Source organism: Lepisma saccharinum, chromosome 16 (genome assembly GCF_977018435.1).
Source record: "Lepisma saccharinum chromosome 16, izLepSacc3.1, whole genome shotgun sequence".
Classification (NCBI taxonomy): Eukaryota; Metazoa; Arthropoda; class Insecta; order Zygentoma; family Lepismatidae; genus Lepisma; species Lepisma saccharinum.
The window spans coordinates 59,060,980-59,082,817 of NC_139244.1; the positions used below are offsets into that span (position 1 = coordinate 59,060,980).

The 21,838-nt window shown below is 39.3% G+C and overlaps 1 protein-coding gene across 2 annotated transcripts in view; it reads right to left on the reverse strand.

Moving 5' to 3' along the window:
* The window catches only part of LOC146000496 (uncharacterized), a 159,768-nt gene that overhangs the window by 126,789 nt on the left and 11,141 nt on the right, over positions 1–21,838 (reverse strand). For both annotated transcript variants that reach the window (XM_083138224.1, XM_083138225.1), the window contains exons 2-3: positions 16,429–16,593; positions 79–578 (exon numbers count right to left, since the gene is read on the reverse strand). In XM_083138224.1, coding sequence (XP_082994350.1) covers positions 79–578; positions 16,429–16,593 — 665 coding nt within the window. The remainder of the gene's footprint in view (positions 1–78; positions 579–16,428; positions 16,594–21,838) is intronic.

Sequence of the window (21,838 nt, forward strand, 5' to 3'; positions counted from 1 at the left end):
GCATGGTGCTACATGCACAGGGAATTTTCCTTTTTTATATATAAAAAAAACACACACACTAAAATTTCATTCACCTACCTTTCTCCAGGATCTGCCACTTCACCTTCCGCCTGGTCAGGATTCGATACACTATTCTTCATGTCTTCATCACTTAAAATTACCACATTGGCATCATTGTCCATAGCTGGAACTATCTCATCAAATTGTTCAGACTTGTACTGATAAAATTCTTCACTTCCAGAAACGTTTTGTCCACTTTGATGAATTTCCTGAGCTGCACCTTCAAAATGCAGACTACTTTCCACACTGGCAACTGCAGTTTCTTCCATGTTCTGATTAGATAGTTTGCTGTCAAAAGAGCTATCAACATCAGGAGGCACAAGGAACGATGTAGTTTCAGTCTTGACATTAAGTTGATCTGGAGGCCACATATCTTGCAGAGATGTTTGTTCACAAACTAATGGATCTGCTGTTTCTGTTTCACACTTAATGAACAGTTCTGAAGAAGGGAAACCCATATCAGACACATGTTCAGCCACAGTTTCTCCACTACCATGAGACGAGGAAGCAGACGATTTCTGAAAGAAGATTATAAGGTTTATATAGTATGGTATTCTATTTGCCTTTTAGAAACATCCTCAATTTACAACTTTTCTACAGAAAACAATTTCCTAATTGTGTGGTTTAGGGACCAGCAGCAAAACAGGGCTGCTTCCGAGTTGTCAAGCTTATTCCCTTTAACTCCTTAACTGGGTTTTATGTAGGGCTGAGATGATTATGTACACTCCTTGATCAAAAGAATCCAGACACGCAATTGCAATAGTGAACTGAAACCTAGACATCTAAGCGATGTCACAGGCCACCATAAATTAAGGCAGGGCATCATATGGTGTTCATAGATATGAACTAACATCAGAATGGAGTGGTCAGCAGAACTCAGTACTTCAAACCTGGCCTGGCCATTGGTTGCTACGTGAGTATGAAATCTGTCAGGAACATTTCATCCCTTCTGCAGTTGCAGAAATTTATTGATAGTAGTGCGACTGTGAAGTGGAAACGTGAAGGAGTAACCACAACAAAATCGCGACCAAGTAGGCCATGTATATTAACAGAACAAGACTGTCAAGTGTTAAACATAGTTGTTCATGAAAAGCGCCAGTCATCGTTGGAAACTGTTACCTTTAAGTTCCACACTTCTACTAACAGTACAGCCAGGACCATGACTGTGTGTCAAGAGCAGAGAGCAGAGATTTCACAGCCGAGCAGTTGTCCGTAAACCAAGTACGAGGGTGAATCAAATATGAACGAGCCTTGATTGGCTAAGCGTCGGAATGGGTAGCAGGGTGTGATTGGGCATGTGCGGCCGGTAGCTGGGGCTGTCATGAGTCAGGAACCAGAACAGCTGGCATGTCGCATGCTTCGTTTAGTAGTGTAACGTTTTTAATATTCAATATTATAAACTCTCCAAAAGGTGAAAATTGACGTAAAATATACGAGGGCGATTCAATAATTATTGTCCCCGGCATACTTAAAATATATGAATTGCAATGAATGATGGGGATATTGTAGCCTAATGTCTTAGATGCCTATATGCAAAATTTCAGAACCGTAGGTTCTATAGTAAATTTGTTTTCCACGTTTTAGGTGTGAGAGGTGGCACTTAGTTTGAAAAATGGAGAAAACCGAACAACGAGCTGTCATCAAGTACCTCCAGAAAAAGGGGCTAAGCCCAAAGGAGATTGATGAGGACTTGGTCAGTGTGTTGGGTGATGGGGCTCCTACCTACCAGGTGGTAAAAAACTGGTGCCGCGATTTCCGTTGCGGCAGGGAAAGCTGTCAACAGGCCCCTGGTGCTGGTCCTCCAACAACAGCATCCACCCCAGAAAACATTGATGCTGTGCATGACATGATTATGGCTGACAGAAGAATCACGGTGCAACAGTTAGCAGACATCATGCACATCTCTGTAGGCTCAGTGGAAACCATTGTGCATGAACACTTGGGATTCAGAAAGGTGTCAGCGCAATGGGTCCCCAAAATGTTATCCCGTGAACAACAGAAAGACAGAGTTCAATGTTCAAGGGCTGGTTTGGAGCTGATGGGGGCAGACCTGAAGCAGTTCTGTGATAGATTTGTGACAGTGGATGTGACATGGCTCCACCACTATGATCCCGAGTCCAAACGACAGATTATGGAGTGGCGGCACAGCAATTCACCTGCCCCCCGCAAATTCAGGGTGCAAGCATCCGCACGCAAGGTTCTGGCCACAATTTTTTGGGATGCGAAGGGTGTGCTCCTTATTGACTACCTGGTGGGACACACTGTTACTGGGGACTATTATGCAGCCCTAATCCCTAAGTTACGCGAAGCAATCAAGGAGAAACGGCGTGGGATGTTGTGGCGAAAAGTGCTGTTTCACCACGATAATGCTCCAGCACACAGAAGCCATGTTACTGGTTCCGCAATCCATGCTGCTGGTTTCCATGTGTTGGAACACCCTCCCTACTCACCCGACCTCGCCCCTAGTGACTTTCATTTGTTCCCGAAGTTGAAGGAGCACCTCAAGGGGACGCATTTTCCCTCAAATGCTGCTGTTATGGACGCTCCGGAAGAATGGCTCACGGCTCAGCCACATACATTCTTTGAAGCTGGCATAGTGGCTTTACAGCATAGGTGGAAGAAGTGCATTACTGAGAAGGGGGACTTTGTGGAAAAATAATACTGCTTATATGTCAGGGACAATAATTATTGAACCACCCTCGTAGTACAATTTTCGGCCATCAGAGGCCGCTGTCCTCAATTGCTCGACCGGTGCTGCCTCTCGCGGAGCACTCGGTATATACGGGCTGGACGTAAAACTGCACACAGTGCAACAGAGGAGCTGATACTGACTGGAACGGAACTCGACCACTCCCCCTTTGGTCACGAGAAGCCAGCGAGAGACGTACCTAGCCTGAGGCCTGCGAAGATGGAAGCCTTCATTGCTCGCCACTCGTAAAATGGACTGCATCTAAGGGAATAATTACGGTGATTGGAGTGCGGCATTGCAGGACCTTTTTGAGGCTGAACTTTTCGGTTATATAGGTACGTAAACTCTCTGCTGTGCTGAAAGAACTTTATAATTGTGTCAACGTTCCAGATCGTTTCCCCCCCCCCCCCTTTTATCAAAAGTAAAGTATATATTAATCTGTTTACATTAGTCCTGCTACATGAAATAAGGATAAGAATTGTTCGCCAAAATTGTCGAATAGTGAATTGGGTGATTTATTAATTTGAATTTTGATTCACATCTTATTCCCGTTGCCCAAAGACTTATTGCGTTCCAAAAATTGAACTTTTGACCTGCACGCATTTACCTACTTGAATCTACAAACGTAACAATTGCATTTTTGGTCGACGTGGTAATGTAATCGTTCCGCCCATTCGACGTTCCGATTTTACGAACTAAGACTTTGGTTAAATTTTCTTGCATACGAACAAAGGAAATCTGCGTGTTCTCTGCAACGTATATCACCTTATGCGGGACGCATGTTCCTCCCCTCCTTTCCACCTTCCTCGGTAGCATTTAAAATCGGGAGAATTGGATTAATGTTAATGAATGACAAAAATAATGCCGTAAGGTAAATCAGGGTAATAATCTAAATGAAAACTTGCACCGCAATTAACATACATGGGAAATAATTGGTAAGTATTTGTTGATTGTTTAATGTGGATTGTTTAATTGGATTTAAAGTAATATACGCATATGCATTTTTGTTACGCATGATTAAATGATGCTCGTTAAATGTTGTAAATTAGTTGTACACGCAGGACGTGTTTGTAAATTTGACGTGCTCTCACGTCGTTTATGTGAATAGTGTTTTGGCTTACGCTGATTGTTCTGTTTTGACTATTTTACGAGCCTTTTGGTGTTCATGAAATACATATAGTAATTGATTAACGTAGTTGTCTTGTTGATGATTCACAAATACAAATTGACCTTTTGCCTTACTTGAAAATGGTAGTAAACAAACGAATGCGTGCATAAAATGCAAGACACGAGTCTAAGAGATGATTGAAATCCAGGTTCCATTTTGACAATTGTAGACACGGTAGACAAATAGAGTTAGTGTTATAGAAATTTGTGAGGACAAATTAACGCAACGGAGAAAAGAACGGTGTGCCATTCGTTGATGGACCCTTTTGACCTTATGCATACGCTTATATATGTATATCTATTTTGTGTGTATATTGTATTACAGGGCTTTGTCTCGTGTTTCTCGCTGGCATTGCTCGTAGACTCTTGCACTGTCGATCGAGAAGGGCGACACAAATTGTAACTTGTAATATATAGTGTGAGGCTTCAAATATTGTCTAAAGTTGCGATTGCCGCGCAGCCGCTTTCCAGTTTAAATATCGCGAGCGATCACAACTAGCCCCCACTATATCATTACAGTAGCTCTCACGATGAGTGAGCAGTGTGTGCCAGTGTCTGTTGCGCAACGCATAATCATCAAGTTCCTCTCACAGGAAAACGTCAAACCGGCCAAAATTTACCGGAGACTGCACGCCCAGTTTGGGAATGGTACCCTCTCGTGGGCAAGAGTGAAGGTGTGGTGTAAGGAATTCCAGCAAGGCCGTGAACGTGTTTCAAATGAAGTGCACCCCCGTCGTGATCGCACCAGTGTGACGAATGATAACATGGCTCGTGTTCGTGAGCTTGTCGAACAGGATCGCAGAGTCACTGTGAAGCAAATTGCGGCAGAACTTGGTGTGAGCTATGGAAGTGTCCAATCAATCATCACAAAGCACTTGGGCTTCTGCAAAATCACAGCTCGGTGGGTTCCCAAGCTGCTGACTGTTGCTCAAAAAGATGACCGAGTTCGCATTGCTTGCCAGCTTCACACTCGTTTTGATGTGGAAGGAGAAGCGTTTTTGCATCGCATCGTTACCTGTGACAAGACATGGGTGCATCATTACACCCAAGCATCCAAGCGTGCCAACATGGAGTGGAGGAGGAAAGGCGAAGGAAACCCCGTGAAGGCCAAAGTTCGGTTGTCTGCGGGGAAGGTGTTGGCCACGGTGTTTTGGGACTGGAGGGGGTTCCTACTGGTGGATTTCTTACATGAACGTCGGACCATCAACGCACCCTACTACTGCGGCCTCCTGGATCAAGTTACGGTGCAGTATCGATGCAAACGACGAGGCTGTCCCATCTGCCAGGTCTTGTTCCTCCACGACAATGCCAGACCCCATACAGCAGGTGTTACATGGCAGAAACTGGTGGAAATGCACTGGGAACCACTTCCGCATCCACCGTACAGCCCAGACCTTTCACCATGTGATTTTCACCTGTTCGGACCCCTCAAAGAAGCACTTGGGGGTGAGCGATTTGCGACCAACGATCAGGTGGAAACCTTTGTGCGCAACTGGTTGGCTACCCGCCCATCTTCATTCTACGAGAACGGCATCAAGAACCTACCACAACGTTGGGAAAAATGTATCACTAAGGGCGGAGACTATGTAGAAAAACAGGATGTGGCAATGTCTCAGTTTCCTTCAATAAATTTTGTTTTTCCACACAAGGCTCGTTCATATTTGATTCACCCTCGTATTTCCAGTATGAATGCTAAGTGCCCTCTGAAGTAGTGAAAAGAATAATGCCACTCGACAGTGGAGCACTGGAAAAGTGCAATTTGGAATGATTAATCATTTTATACAATGCAACGGTCAGGTGATACGGTTTGGGTGTGGTGTATGCCCAGTGAATGATATCTATCTTCATGTGTAGTGCCTACACCTCAGTTCGGACACATTGGTTATTACAGTGTAAGTATGTCTTTCCTCGAATTCACTCAGCCATCTTGTCACACTGGATGGCACTCTCAATGTGGCAGACTAAAAGAACGTTTTAACCAGTTGTGCACTTCCTACCGTGGAGGTCCAGTTTGGTGATGACCAAACCATTATTTATACCAGCATCACAACACAGCCTGAAATAAAGCAGGAACTGTGAGCGAAGGGTTTATGGGCAATTAGGTTCCTGAAATGCACTAGCCTTCCCAAAGTCCAGATCTGAACCCTATAGAACACTTATAGGATGAATTAGAACATAGACTTCGCTCTAGACTCCTAACGTCCCACATCAGATTAGGTATCTAAAGTAGAGTTGGAAGTGGTCGGAAAAAACTGGCTTTTCTGAAGAAAAAAAAACAGTTTTTTTCCTGCGGCTTTTTTGGTTGGGCTTTTTTCAGCTTTTTCACAAAAGTTTCTGAAATCAATGGAAATACAGGAGTTTGCAGTATTTTTCCTGTTCCATGGTTTTCGTTTATCTCCCTACTGTAAAATAGACACTCATTTCTAAAAATAAAATACAATTTACAATATAAAATTCGTAGCTAGATATAGACAGTGTTTTCAAGAATGCTGGCTTTTTTTGAATAGGCGGTTCTTTTAGACTGTTATCTTCATATTTCGGTAGGCTTATTAAATATATCTATGTAGTATAAACGTATTTACATAACTAGAGTAGTTTTGTGTGTGTTTTTGCTGGGTGCAACAAACCTTTTGCAGACCGGCAGTTGAAAAACACTGGCACTAAAACTGAAGCCAACATTTTCACTCATAACTACATCATGTATAATTTGGTTAAATGGTCGCTAAACCTGGGCACGGACCAACTAGTGACGAATTTTGGTATAATCATAGTTCAATTATGTATAGCCTTGCTGTCAAATATAAAATTAGATTTAAATTAGTCTTCAACCCCTGGGTGCAACGGACCTTTTGCAGACCGGCGGTTGAAAAACACTGGCACTAAAACTGAAGCAGACGTAAATAAGACTGGCCACAAATGGCAAAAAAAAATCTATTTAAGAAATCTGTACTGGACCTACAGTTTGAAAGGAAATCTGAAGCATTCTGCCTCTACTAAGGGTTGAACCTCAGACCCCTTTCTTATTACAAGGCAACGGCATTACTTTATGCCACTCCAGAGGCCCATTCATGATTATGAAAGGAACCTTCTATCGAAATGCCAGATTTTTTTCCGACAGTGCTTGCAATTTGCAATTAAATCTTAATCTCTGATGAAGTAACTAACAATCTTGTTAAGTATAGAGAACATTCAGACCGAAGCAACACATTACAGTGGAGGTGTAACATTGAAGTGACAAGCGAAATGGGGCCCTTCAGCCTATAAACAAGCATTCACCATACATGCAGAAACAAGACCAAGGTGACACGTGTGGCACTGAAGGAGCTTTCAGACTGAAGTCACACATGACAAGCGACACAGTCTCCTTCAGTATAAAGCAAAGCATTCACCGTGCATGTAAGAACAACAGACTGAATCGGCACGATGCACGCCATTGAGAAAATAGTATAGTCCGAGCAACATGCAAGTGACCAAGTGACATGTCGCACTTCGGTTCAAAAGGTTGAATGGATTACTGAGGGTCTGCTTCCAAGTGACACATGTCACTAGTTGCTTCGGTCTGAAAGTTCCCTGAGAATACTGTACAGATCAAGTGCCAAGAGACACTTGCAGCTCATGTTGCTTCGGTTCGAAAGATTGCATTTACTTCGAAGGGTTGGTTTCCAAGAGCCACATGTCGCATCCGCCTGAAAGCTCCATTAAACAGGATATATACACACATGCACGTAATATGTATACTTCTGCATGTGTGTTGTGAACAATAAAATTTTTTAATTGTCTCGGAACATCAAATATTTTGATATTAACATTTGTTTCATATTTTTTTGACATCCAACATTTAAATTCAAACACAAACATGTGAAAGTTGGTTTTAAGTCCATTTCATGGTCAGATGTGCTCATCAGGACTACACGTTCAGTTTTAACCCTAGCTTACCCGTGCCGTATGAGAAACTTACATACCGGAGGACGACTAACAGGCCCACACTTTTTTATCACTAAAAATTCAAGAAACCATTTTATTATTGAATCACTACTTCTTTTGCTGATTACATAAGCAGTTAGTTATTAATTATAATACATAATTACAAAAATTACTACCATTAATAGAAAATAATAACCAATTATTACATGTGTCTCATATAGGTTATATTTTATCATTCACTAAAACTCACAAAATCCATAAAAAAAATTATTAATGCTTCTTAGTTTCCAGAAGTGTATTTGTTTTTTAAATATAATAATTACAATCATTACTAACCAATTATTCACAGTCACTGGCATGAGTGTCTCAAATGAGACACATTCAAAGATGGTGCCTGATATACCCACTACGTGCATTTTGCCTCCTAATTACATTACATTTATCTTTTTATGAACAAAAGTAAGAAATATTGCAGGGTTCCCACGCAAACTCCAAATCCATTTTCCCTGAGATTTGCCTGAGTTTTCCAGAATCCTCATATTTTTTCCAGAGTATTAAATGCACATTAAATGACTACTATAATTTTACAACTCCTCCATTTTCCCTCATAGCTATACCATCCTCACCTTCTTTATTACTGTTGTTTTCTGATGCAAATAACAAAACTAGTTCAATAATAAAATAAAATTACACTTCTTTGCATGTAATTAAGAACAAAGATGACAACTTTTCTTGAACTTTAAACAACTCTGAAACAACTTCTAACATATCTGATATAGAACATTGAAATATTTTCACACTTTTCATACATGTTTATAAATGGATACAATATCAATTAATCTGTAATGCATACATAATAGTTAAGACAAACAAATTATTGGAATTTTTAAAACATATAAAAATGAAGTGACAATTATTAGTACCGATTTAAAAAGGAATTAAGAAGTTACTGAGACTGAAATATAAAACAAGAAATGTACTTAATATCTGATACAGCAAATTAAGAAACTTTACTTCTCAGATGCTTCAAGTTTTTTTTAATTGTTTTGCAATAGCCTTTGCTACTTCTTGTGTCTTTTGTTGTTTGGCTTGTAAAGCATGGATCTCCTTGCTTTACGTTTCATTTCTTTCCTTTTGTCGTCTTTGTGATGACATTTCTTTCTCATCTTCTGCAATGCTTCTTCGTATCTAATACGTGCACCTTTAACTCTCTGGATCATATCTTTGATTACTTCTACATTTGACACTCCTCCTACAACTTTCACTGCATCATAAACTTGCCGAATAGCCACAACAGACTCTTCTTTCAAGTTTTCTATTAAAACCTGCTTATTTACAGAAAACCCACTTTCCACATATGCATTGCCATGTGATAGGCATGTAAAAATTCACATGTCATGTCATGACTATAACCAGGGCTCAAAAAATCCCGGTCGCCAGGTTGCCATGGCGACTAAAATTTTCAGCCTGGAGACTGTGATCATTTGCTATTATGTACAAAATTTTGAAGATTCTTCATTCTTTATTTCTGTGGGCGAGGTTCAGCCTGAGGCTGTTCTACCACCTAACCCATGTCATGGAGTATGGCCAATATTTAAGCACATGTTGCGTGTGTCTGTTGACAAAATTTCGAGCTGCTAGTGTTGCCATTTACGGAGGATATGTCCCAAAAATGTTACCACTCAACCCATAAAATCGCCAGTCAAAAATCAATCAAATGCTGCATATGATCAATATTTTTTGCAAATGACAGATTGACATGGCATCAGACATCCAATTATGACCCTTTGATAATTTCTTACATATTTTTCTCACTCAAAAATGCATTTCTGGAAAAGTTTTAACACTGCCTTTCGCCAGTTATTTATTTATCTAATTTTCTGTGTGGCCTAAACTGATAATTTTTTAGCATTGAAAAATATCTCAAATGGATGAGGCTTTATAATGCAGGAAAACCAGTGTAAATATCTCTTACGGTTTTCAAGATATACATTTTCAAAGTTTGGGTTGCACAACTTTTGGAACACCTTAGTATGCACAATTGCAAGTAGGTTGTTTCCTGGCGCCTGATATTCAGAGCTGGCACCTAGCTCTGAAGAAGATTTTTCGAGCACTGACTATAACAATAGTTGAACATGATCAAAAACTTAAAATATGGACAAGTATTTATGAACAATACATAATTCATAAGTAAATATTTAAAATTCTGTTCTAAATGCAGTAAATACACAATCAACAATATTGTACACAAAAGATGGCAGAAAATAAATATTTCCCTAAACAGGACACTCCATTTTTTTGCTATTTTGTAAAAAAAAGAAGGAAGAAAAAACTTAAAACTACTCCTTAATAAGGGAAATCAGATGAACACTGGATATCTTTATTATGCATTTTCCACATCTTGAAATATATTTTACGTCATGTAAAACATCGAAATCGGCTAATTAAATTTTAAAAAGTGCAAAAATTATGGGGGTATGCACTTGGTCACCAGCCCTGGAATCACATTTAAAAACAAGAAACAGACAAACAAATAGATACAAGTTCCTTGCTGAAATAGAAATGCTACAACAGCTTGGATTATCCACAGACAGGAGCATATTATAATCCCTCAGTTTTGCTTCATTGAGAACCATTAATCAATTACAAGATTTTCCCTGAGATTTGTATTTTTTTCAAATTCCCTGAGATTTCCAGGTTTTCCAGGTGTGTGGGAACCCTGTATTGGGAACATCCTAGGAAACAATGTAATTTATTATTTTCAAACAGTTGAAACATCTAAAAAATAGAGGTGGTGGGTCAGCGAATGTCCCCCCCCCCTCAAACTCCTTGGTTCGCTAGGGCTACAATTGTATCTGAACCACTATGCAATACGTGCCCACTGGGATTGGCCAATATATGTCTCTTGGCTGCTACATCATGTAAATTTCTTTTAGCTAGTTGTAAAATATGTCACTACAAACCTGTAAACTCATAACAGTAACTTCAAGTGAAATTGGTTAGATGTAAATGGTAAAAAGCCAAAATTTCAGTTTTTTTCCGCAAAAAAGCCAACTTTTTATCGAAAAAAAAGTCCATTCAAAAAAGGTGGCTGTTTTGCAACTCTACTCCTTAGAAAGATTTATCGCTTTCTACAACAGACAGCACAATGAACCCTGAATCTGTTGTAGAATTTAATGTTTGTGCACCAGAGTACACCATGCAGTAACACAACACCCTTCAGGAATCTGCTCACAACAGAAATGGTGGTACTAAGCTGTAAGCATTTTTGTGTTACATAATTACAGTAATTGGAATTACAAAATGAAAAAAATTGTTGAGCTTTAAAATTTTTTGAATACTTAATGTAATAAAATATATTTCAGTCTAGTCAATTTTCTCTGGTAGTGTAGAAATTCTGTAACCAATAGCTACGAGAGGTTCTCTCACTGATTCAAAAGTACCCAGTTAAGGGAGTACCAGGATAGCAGGAGGGTGGGGGTAAGTGGAAGGAGGGGTTGAAAACACTTCATTATTTTAAGTAGACAGCTGAGAATAAGAACAAGATGGGACCATGATTTCAGATGCCAATTGTTCAAATGCTTTGATTTTCAGTGGTGGCTCAAAATACAATTTTTACCCAATCAAGGTAGATTTTGAATAGAAATTCAATCTTGTGAGAAATAGGCCTCAATGTAAATAATTTTAAAATAAATGAAGAATTGAAAACATATATGTAAGCTGAAGTACGAGGGCAATTCGGAAAAAAAACTCCGTTTGCGCATGCGCGAGAAATGTCCGGGAAAAGCGACGTCAGTCCTGTGGCAGTATGTGCAGTAGTCCAGTAGACAGTGAGCAGTGGAAGGAGAAGGTTGTGTTGCAGTTCACTCGTCCGTTACAACAATTGAAAATGAACGTTCCAATAGCAAAGCCCGCCAAATGTGAAGTGTGTGCCGTAATTCGATTTCTGTGTGCGAAAAATCTTTCGGCGGCTATGATTCATCGCGAACTGTGTGATGTTTATGGACCAAACGTGATGAGTAACAGTGTCATACGTGAATGGTGTCGCATGTTTAAAGATGGACAAACCGACGTGCACGATGCGGCAAGAAGTGGGCCCCCATCTGTAGTCAGCAACGAACTCATGCAGGAAATTGACAAAACTGTCCGTGAAACCCGTCGGTTCACGATATCGAAACTTTCTCTGCACTTTCCCCAACTTTCTCGGACTGTTTTGTACGAGGTGGTGACAGAAAAGTTGGGGTACCACAAGTTCTGTGCTCGTTGGGTTCCAAAACTCCTTTCGGAGGAGCACAAAAAAAAATAGAATGGGCTCTGCTTTGGACTTTCTGTCGCGTTATGACGAAGAAGGAGAACAATTCCTTAACAGAATTGTGACTGGCGATGAGACCTGGGTGTCGTACGTGAACTCTGAAACCAAACAGCAATCAATGGAGTGGGGACATACGCACTCACCAAAGAAACCCAAAAAGGCTCGGCGAACATTGTCTGCCAGAAAGGTTATGGCAACAGTCTTCTGGGATGTGAAAGGTGTACTGTTAGTGAAGTTCATGGAGCGTGGATCGACCATCACTTCAGAAATCTACTGTGAAACATTACGACAACTCAGACGAGCCATCCAGAACAAGCGTCAGGGCATGCTGACTTCCGGTGTGGTGTTGGTTCACGATAACGCTCGCCCGCACACTGCTGGACGTACTCAAGAACTTTTGGAGCAGTTCCACTGGGATGTTTTTGGTCATCCTCCCTATAGCCCAGATTTGGCACCGAGCGACTACCACCTCTTCAGGCACATGAAACAGTGGCTTGCATCGCACCGCTACGACAATGACAATGTGCTTCACGATGCTGTTAGCAGGTGGCTTCATTCCCAGGCAGCAGATTTTTTTGCAGAAGGAATTTCAAACCTTGTAAAACGTTATGACAAGTGCCTCAATTTGAATGGTGATTAAGTTGAAAAGTAATGTCATGTTCTAAGTTTCAAATGTATATAATACAAGTTCTGTATCTACAAATGTATGTCATTGATAACCAAACGGAGGTTGCCCTCGTAGATATTGCAATATATGTATAAAAAAAGATTAAAATTGAATAAGTGGTGTTTCTGATAAAACACAACTCATTATAAATTTTAGCATGCCTCTTGTTAGAAATCCTAATTCCTAATAAGTTCTCTATTATAGATAAGGGACTATTTCCCCATGTATATTGAAGGGTGTAAAATGGCCACATATGCTGAAGCACCCAACACTTTTAATTCATTTATTTTCTCTACACAGTGTGTCCCATAATGTTCCAGACTAGGGTGAGAAAACAGGAACCAGGGGTGTATATTATTCAAAATATAACCCTTATGCTTCAATACAGTGAATGCAACGTTCATGTAGCTTGTTTGTAAACACGTCTGGAAGTTTTTGAAGGAATAGTGTTGAGATAGTCGGTCGAAGCTTTCTGAATGTCTGCAACAGCATCAAACTGGGTACCTTTCAGCCGCAATTTCACATTCGGGAAAAGGTAGTAGTCTGGAGGCGACAGATCAGGAGAATAGGGGGATGATCAGGCAGAGCAATACCTTGGAGGCCAAAAACTGATGGACAACCACAGACCGGTTACTTGGTGAATTGTTAATCAAACGAAATCATGTGCCTTGTTGTTGGTATTGTGGGCATACCTGTCAAATCATGCCCACATACGTTTAAAGACCTCAAGGTAGAACTCCATCTGTCCATTGGGAACAAATTCTATATTAAATGATACCCATGGAGTTGAAGAACGTGATGAGCATCGTCTTGATACCTATGGGGCTTCTGCAGGTGAACTTTCTTTGGTTTTGGGAACCCTTCGCTCTTCCAGTGGCACAACTACAGGGGCGGGCATTGCCTCCTCCAACCTTGGACAGACATGAGTTCTAGGAGGAGCAAATATTGACGGTCAAGTGTACTTGCAGGGGGCAATTGCCGCCCACAACTTCAAATTTGATGCAAATAAAAGCACTATTCGTAAAATTTTCTTGCTCGCTTCGCTCACAGTGCAATCTTTTCTTGGTCTTATCAAGTTCAGAACCATAGTTAGGGCGCAGCACGAGTCGGCCCTGGGCGCCAAACAGTCTAAATGAAATTAAGTTGTAAAATTGATCGACCGATTTGTGGTTGCCTATTTATGCACAGAAAGGCTAATCGGGACTGGACCTACAATTTCAAGTGGGATCCGAACCACTGTGCCATGTGGCTCCACCAGGAATCAAACCTATGGCCCCTTGACCGCAAGGCAACGATGTTACCACTACACTATCGGGGAGGTACAAAAGTTGTAATTATAGAATGCATTGGCGTCCCGTGAAATTATTTGCACCCTATTAAATCAATATTGATTTCATCCTGGGAAAATTTGGATCTAAAAATTTTCTTGGTCGCTTCGCTCGCAACGTGGCATTCTTCTCTGTAATGCATTGTAAATTTTCAGACAGAGAAATAAGACTTAATTGATTTTTGTTTTAAATGCATGAACAATTGTTTTGAAGAAATAGAGCATGCATATTTATGTAATTTTTGCTGTTGGTTTATTGCGAGATGGATGAATTGGATGTGTAATGTATTTAAATAATAAAGGCTATGTCATATATATTATGTATTAAATAAACTTTGAATACGTACACAATTTAGTGTCCACGTCGCTCCATGTTGCATATATGTAAAACATATTTTGTACATAAAAGTTATACATGTTAATTTAAAAAATAATTACATTTGGAATGCATTTATCAAGCAATTTCTGTCTTTCAAAAATAGTTTGTGTGCTTGTTTTCCATTATTAATGTGAAATTGAACGTGTTGCAAAAACAATTCAAATCGTTTGTTTGAACAAAAATGCTTTAGCACAAACTTCTACCTGCTTTTTTGCATAATTTACAAGGGTAATAACATCTTTTATACGACTATTACTACTACTACTACTACTACTAATAATAATAATAATGTTGGTTCCGGGTTCAAATCATGACCTGGGTATGGATGTCCCTGAGTGTCCATTCATCAATTTCATCATATCATCAGTCATCCCCATTTTCACAAATTAGCCAAAACTGGCACAAAAGTGAAGTAAAATAAAGCAAATTAATAACAATAATAATAATGTTATATTATTATTATTATTATTATTATTGGTACGTTTATCCTGGTACTTGTCCCCCCTAAACAAAAAATTGTGGTTGCGCCTCTGGGCTCTTCCACACCAAACTCTGGCACCTTGTTAATGGTTCATATTGTAAACACTATGATTCATCACTAGTTTTCAGGAAATTGGAATCAGTGTTCGTAGCCCTAATCAGGTATCGGCAATGTTGAACCCCTTGGTTTTTCTGATCATTTCCAACATGGTGACCAAGGGTTACTGTAGCCTTTAAAAGGATCCTTCCCCAATGATCAAATTTACCAGCAAGAGAGAAAACATCAGGGTAATTGGAGAAGGGGTGTTATTCCAAATTAAATTATTTTTTTATATATATATACAGTATGCGCCAAAATATACAGTACTGAAACTAAAAGACGAACATTACATTGCTGTCATCTCCGAGTTTATTTATCCTGAAAGAAACACTACATACACATTATTAGCGAGTTATAACTTCCTTTTCACTACTGAGAACACGAGCGGCTGGAGCTATGCCCCATCGACAAACGCACATACGCGTTCGAGGTGCGCGAGTTTCAGTACTGTATATTTTGACACATACCGTATATTGCAATATCTTGTTCAGGTTACACACTTCTTCCTTTCTTAATTTATTTCGAAATTATTTACATTGAGGCCCACATCACACAAGAATTAATCTCTATTCAAAATATAGGGAAGTTAATATAAAACACATAAGTTATACACAATGACCCTGAAACCAGTGGCGTGCCCAGGATTTTCGAAAGGGAGGGGTTATGTATACCTTTTCTTGGTAGTCAGCCCTCATTTTGTCATATTTTCCTACCTTTGACGTTATTTTTTTTAGGAATACTGGGCGAAAGGGGGGGGTTATAACCCCCATCAACCCCCCCTTGGGCACGCCACTGCCTGAAACGAATGTACCCCTTTCACTGTGGGTCTTTGTGGAAGAATACAGGACAACTCATAAGTGATTGTAGCAGAAGTTAAAAAATGTAGCAGTCAATATGAGTCTGCCAATGAACTGTTTTGGAGAAAATGTCAGATATGACTCTATTGTTATGATCGAACATTGTCTTACGCTCACTGTGAGCTGATACTTGTGCAGTGGGTGTACATTACTAGGTGCTGCAGTACAAGTAGAGTGTAGACCCAAATAACAAAAACCGAATGTAAATCTCACACAGAATGATTCAATGTTGACTGATAGTTTTGCTTCTCCTGGTGTGTACTTTTCACCCATACAGTTTGTATCATCACCTCTGAAAAATCCTGTATGTGATTCCATTCACTTTAAATAGGAGATGTAGCCCCCTCCCCCCAACACACACACAGATATATATATTCCTTTAAAAAACATATTGCCAACCATGGCTAAATCAGGCTTGGTTGTTTTCGTGTGTGTTTCACCATCTATTAAAAGAAAATAACTTTACCTCATAATCAGACATCCCTTTTCCACTTTTGTCATCTGCAGATAAAATATATTCCTTGAGGAGGTTTTCTGATTCATAACACATGTCACGGAACTCCTGGAAATCATCTAGCTTGTCTATGCATGAATAGCACACAAACTTCGGCAAACTATCATCTTCAGTAATCTGGAATGCAAACAATTGAAACTATAAGTCCCATATAAAGAACATACACTAGTATATTTTTTTTAATCCCATTTTGCCATCTCTCTACTTTTCTAGGTAGGTAAATTGTCCACCACTATTTTTATTACTTCTTTATTCTATGTTTTGTGTTGTTTTAAGGAATGACACTATGTTGGTTCGAAGCAGGCATTGTTCTCTGCTTATTGAAGTCATTATTTCAATTCATTGTCATCACATTGTGTAATTCAGACCGAATGAAAATGGTGGTGGTTCAATTCACCTACTGCTTCTTTAGCCACTGGGTGTACTAAACCAATTTGTGTAATATGTAGAGTATTACTTTATGGAAGAATCTCCCACCCTTGAGTGTATACAATGGAATATCATTTTAATGTGGCAATGACCGTAGAGATGTATACTGGAACCTCAATTTTACATCTTATAGGGGACCAAACTGAAAAAAAAAAATTGTGGCTAAATGTAAATTCGAGGAAAATTTCTGAAGAATTTGCTATCTTGGGATGATCAAGATTGAATGTATAACATGGGGAAATGTAAAATCCGAGAACATAAAATCGGGGTTTCCTGCATGTGTAAAATATCCAGCTTGGTACATTTTAAGTAAGGTATGTACTCAAAGTAATGAGCCAAGTGATATTACTCAAAGTCAGAAACCACTATTTTTTATTCTACCTATGGTAATACATAATTTGAACCTTGTTTTTACTTTTCCACATAACATCCAGATCGGTCAACACATTTGTGCAACCATAAAGGGAGCTGGAAAATTCCACTCTTGACGAAGTCCGTTTCGGCACGACATAATAACCATCGGAAAACCTCACCCTTCACCTTGTCATCGTTGTCAAACTTGGTACACCGAATGCTATTTTCAACAAAGCAAACAAATGAAAGTGACAGGGCTAGGTCTAGTATGTAGGGAGGGAGGACATTAGTTCCAAACTCATCTCTTCAATTTCCTGTACTGTGCACCCTGCTGTATGTCAAGCTGCAAAATCACATTGTGCTTGTGTCTATATGATGTCCTGTATAGCAGTGTGTCCAACATTAAGATAATATGCAATTTCTCATACAGTTATCCATCCACCTGTAACTTTGGAAAAGCTTGTAAATTCGATCCGTGATGCTGCACATGGAAACTGTTTTTGGTCTGTCACTACAAGGCTTATCAAAGTCTATGCTACCATCCCTGAAATGTTTCACCCAACTTTTCACTGTACTGTAACCCATGCAGGAATCTTCACAGAAATTATGTAAACGCTGATGAATTTCTGCACCTCCAACAATAAGAAATTCCACTACCGCACGTTGACGAAACAAACTGTGTGTGGATGCAATTTTTCCCCTGCCGACAGCGAAAGTGTGCATGCATGTGCATGTACCGAAATGGACAAGGTAAGGCACATATCTAGAAATATGTTTTGGGGGGTCTGAATCAAGTGTATCAAAATAATAATTATATGTAATTAATATTATATTTTTATTACATTAATAGGTAAAAGAATGGTATAAGAATAGTGATATAACAGCATGTATTCATTATCTAAATTACGTGTAGTTAATGTCCGCAAAATTGCTTTAAAAAACTGCCCTGGCAAGGAAATTAATGTCAAATAGATAAAGCATTGAATATTTATTAAATATAAAAAAAGGTTGTTAGAACAAGTTGACAAAAAGTCAAGTTCCTTGTGATATTTTATGAAGGCTACATTGTAAGTATTAAGAAATCTTGCATAAATCTACTTTGCCATTGTCATTCAAATTAGTATGATTACAATATAATCCTTGCCTTCCAATAAGTTTGGTGGAAATAAAAAACCCTCAGTTAAAGAACAAGTATATTTTCATTACTTAATTTTGGTTATATCATTATTTAATTTTTGTAATTAGTAAGTATTTCGAGGGAGGTCTGAACCACCCCTCCCCCTTAAATATGAAGGGGTACCCAAAAAAAAATGGAATAGCTCTGCGCTGGGTGGAGCTTCCGTAGTACGAATTTTTCCCGCTAGGCAAGCATCCAGCAACTCGTTGTGAGTTCAGTGTAGCAAGTGGCTTCGCCGGAGAAGGTTGTCTCTGGTCACGGTGATTTTTTCATAAAAGCAGTTTTGCTCACACCTCCTTTTTTGTGCCTCGGAATCTTGAGTGACCAGCAAAAAGATTGTCGAGTGGAAACATGCCGTGCTTTGAAAGAAGAGCTCCGAAGCGACCCAGACTTTTTTTTCCCAAGGTCATTACTGGTGTCGAGACATGGTGCTATTCTTATGACCCCGAAACCAAACATCAATGAAGGCAGTGGAAGACGCCATCATCACCTCGCCCCAAAAAAGCTCATCAAGTGAAATCAAACATCAAGACGATGCTCCTTTGTTTTTTTGATGTGAGGGAGATAGTGCATTCAGAGTTCGTTCCACCACATCAAGACTGTTTCCACCACGACAATGCAACTGTCCCCAACCATCTCAGTGCACAAGTTTTTGGCAAAAAACAGCATGACACTCTTGCCCCATGCCCCTTCTCACCTGACCTTGCTCCATGTGACTTTTTTTGTTTCCCCGAATGAAGAGGGACATGAAGGGACAGCGATTTGACGACGTAGAAGAGGTGAAGAAAAAAACGAGGAAGGAGTTGTCAGCCATCACAACAGATGAGTTTCAAAAATGTTCCCAAGAATGGAATCACAGATTGGACAAATGTATTAACTGTCATGGAGAGTACTTTGAAGGTGATTAGGTTGTTTTGTAAAAAAAAAAAAAAAAAAAAAAAAGATACATGGCTTTTAAAAAAAATCAGTATTTTTGGTACACCCTCGTACGTCCTTCGTCAAGGCCTGAGAGTAATCAAACAAGGACCATGACTTTCAGTATGTGGAGGGTACACTACCATGAACAAATTAGTTATACATGCACTGCTGGGTTTGGACGACGTAGAAGAGGTGAAGACGTAGAATGCTTGTTTGAGATTTATTTGCTCAAGCAAAAGAGCACTCGTTTCTACACTATCTATCTATCTTCATCCGTGTGAACTATTTAGCACTTGAGCAAAATCTCTCCCTGCAGAACTCTGGTAGTATGAAACTGCTATGTTCTACAAGCTAGCTTCTCTTCTCTGTATTGCATTCTATACGAAAAAAAAGTTGTGAAGGAATTATGCTAAGTTGGTGGATTGGGGTCTTTACAGCAGCAATTTTACATATACAAGGTGTATCAGAAGTAATAGTGCAATCTAAAATGGTGAAAAGTACACAATAGTAGAAACAAAAAAAAAAGTCTCAGTAAACATGGGGTCGTAAACGAACCATTTGCAAGATAATTGCAAATGTATGGTTATGATCAGACACTGACTTGATTGTTTGTACACATCATACGCTTTTCTCCTTGCGCACTCTGAGGTTTCTTTGTTTAAAACTGAACACTGCTGACCATGTAACATATTGTACTGTACAATAGTTCTTCGTAATAAAAGCAACAGTAATGTCTAGTAAAATGAACTTCTTAATTCTGTTATTTATTACTAAGTTGGACAATGGCACCTCACATGTGAAAGCATACAATTTGTACAAACAATCAAGTGAGTGGTGGATCGTAACCATACATTCACAATTATCTCACAAACGGTGTGTTTATGAACCCACGTTTACTAAGAGTTTTTTGCTTCTACTATCGTGTACTTTTTTTACTGTTTCAGTTTGCACTATCACTTCTCATACACCTTGTATATATACAGTACCGTGCAAATTAATGCGGACAAAGAGAAAAAATATATATTTTTTCCATTTTTTACTCTTTCTTGCAGATGTACATAACGTACACTTACACTAATATGAAATATGTCCTCCTTTGGCTGCTACTAGGTGCTTGATGTGGTTTGGCATTGATTGAACCAAATTTGAACACACAACTTTGATATCACTGTCATGAAACCACACATGAATCACATTGGTAATGACCTTTTGCTTCGTTGAACAGTCCATTTTTGCAACACGTTTCTTCACAATACCCCATAAGTTTTCTATGGGGTTCATATCCGGTGAATTCCCTGGCCAATCTAGAATCGTTAAATTGTTGTCAGAAGCAAATTTATGTACAGACTTTGATGTGTGACAAGGAGCAAGGTCATGCTGAAAAATTTCTTGTTCGTCGTTAGTGGGATTTTGAATGAGTGGGACAATTCTGCGCCTCAATATGTCAATGTATTTCGCGGAATTCATCATTCCATCCACTGGTACGAGCCCTCCAGGTCCACTGCAAGTAAAGAATCCCCAAAACATTTGCTTGGGTGGGTGTTTAACTGTCTGAATGCAATGTTCAGGTCGTAAAGGTTCACCTGGACTTTGTCGCACAACAGATGCTTTGTAGCTATGCACTTCAAAGTGAGACTCATCTGAGAATATTATCTTCCTCCAATCAGCGACTGTCCATTTCTGGTATTTCTTAGCCCATTTTAGGCATTTCGTCTTCATTTTAGCTGTCAACAATTGCTTTTTAACCGGTTTCCTGGATTTTCTTCCAGCTTCAAGTAAGCGACGTCGAACAGTTGATGCATAAATACTGATCCCAGCAGAAAGCAAATAACGTTGCAGGTCCACACTTGTTTTGTATGGGTGAATTTTACTGTTTCTTAGCAGTAACGTGTCACTTTTAGGTGTTGTTTTGCATTTTCTACCACACTTTCCTTTTCGCTTTGGAGAAAAACTACCAGTTGCCCTGTAGTTTCTGATAATTTTTGACACCGCTGATTTCCCAACACCAGCCTCTTCAGCGATTTGCCACACAGTCATGGATGTGTTCTCACTCAGTGTAATAATTCTAGAACGTTTTCTGGGTGTTATATCCATAATGACAACTCGTAGGAACACGGAGCCCAACAAAAGCATGTTTACTACAGCCAAGCTCTCACAGAAGTCTGTTGGTTAATAATGTTGGCATTGCACAACGATAACAATGAAACACCAACAACAATGCTTCAAACCTTGCAATTGTTGTAAACATTCTCAAGTACGCATCAAAAAGTTAGCTGATACTACTAGTATAAATCTGTTACGTATTTATTCGATTATCTCACATAAAGAGTGTAAAAACTAAAAAAAATGTATATTTTTCTCTTTGTCTGCATTAATTTGCACAGTACTGTACATATACACAAAATGTAAGGTTCTAGAAATGAGACTGGATTAAAACATTCATAATGAACTGATTGCATAGAATTACTAAGTACTTTGTGGTGT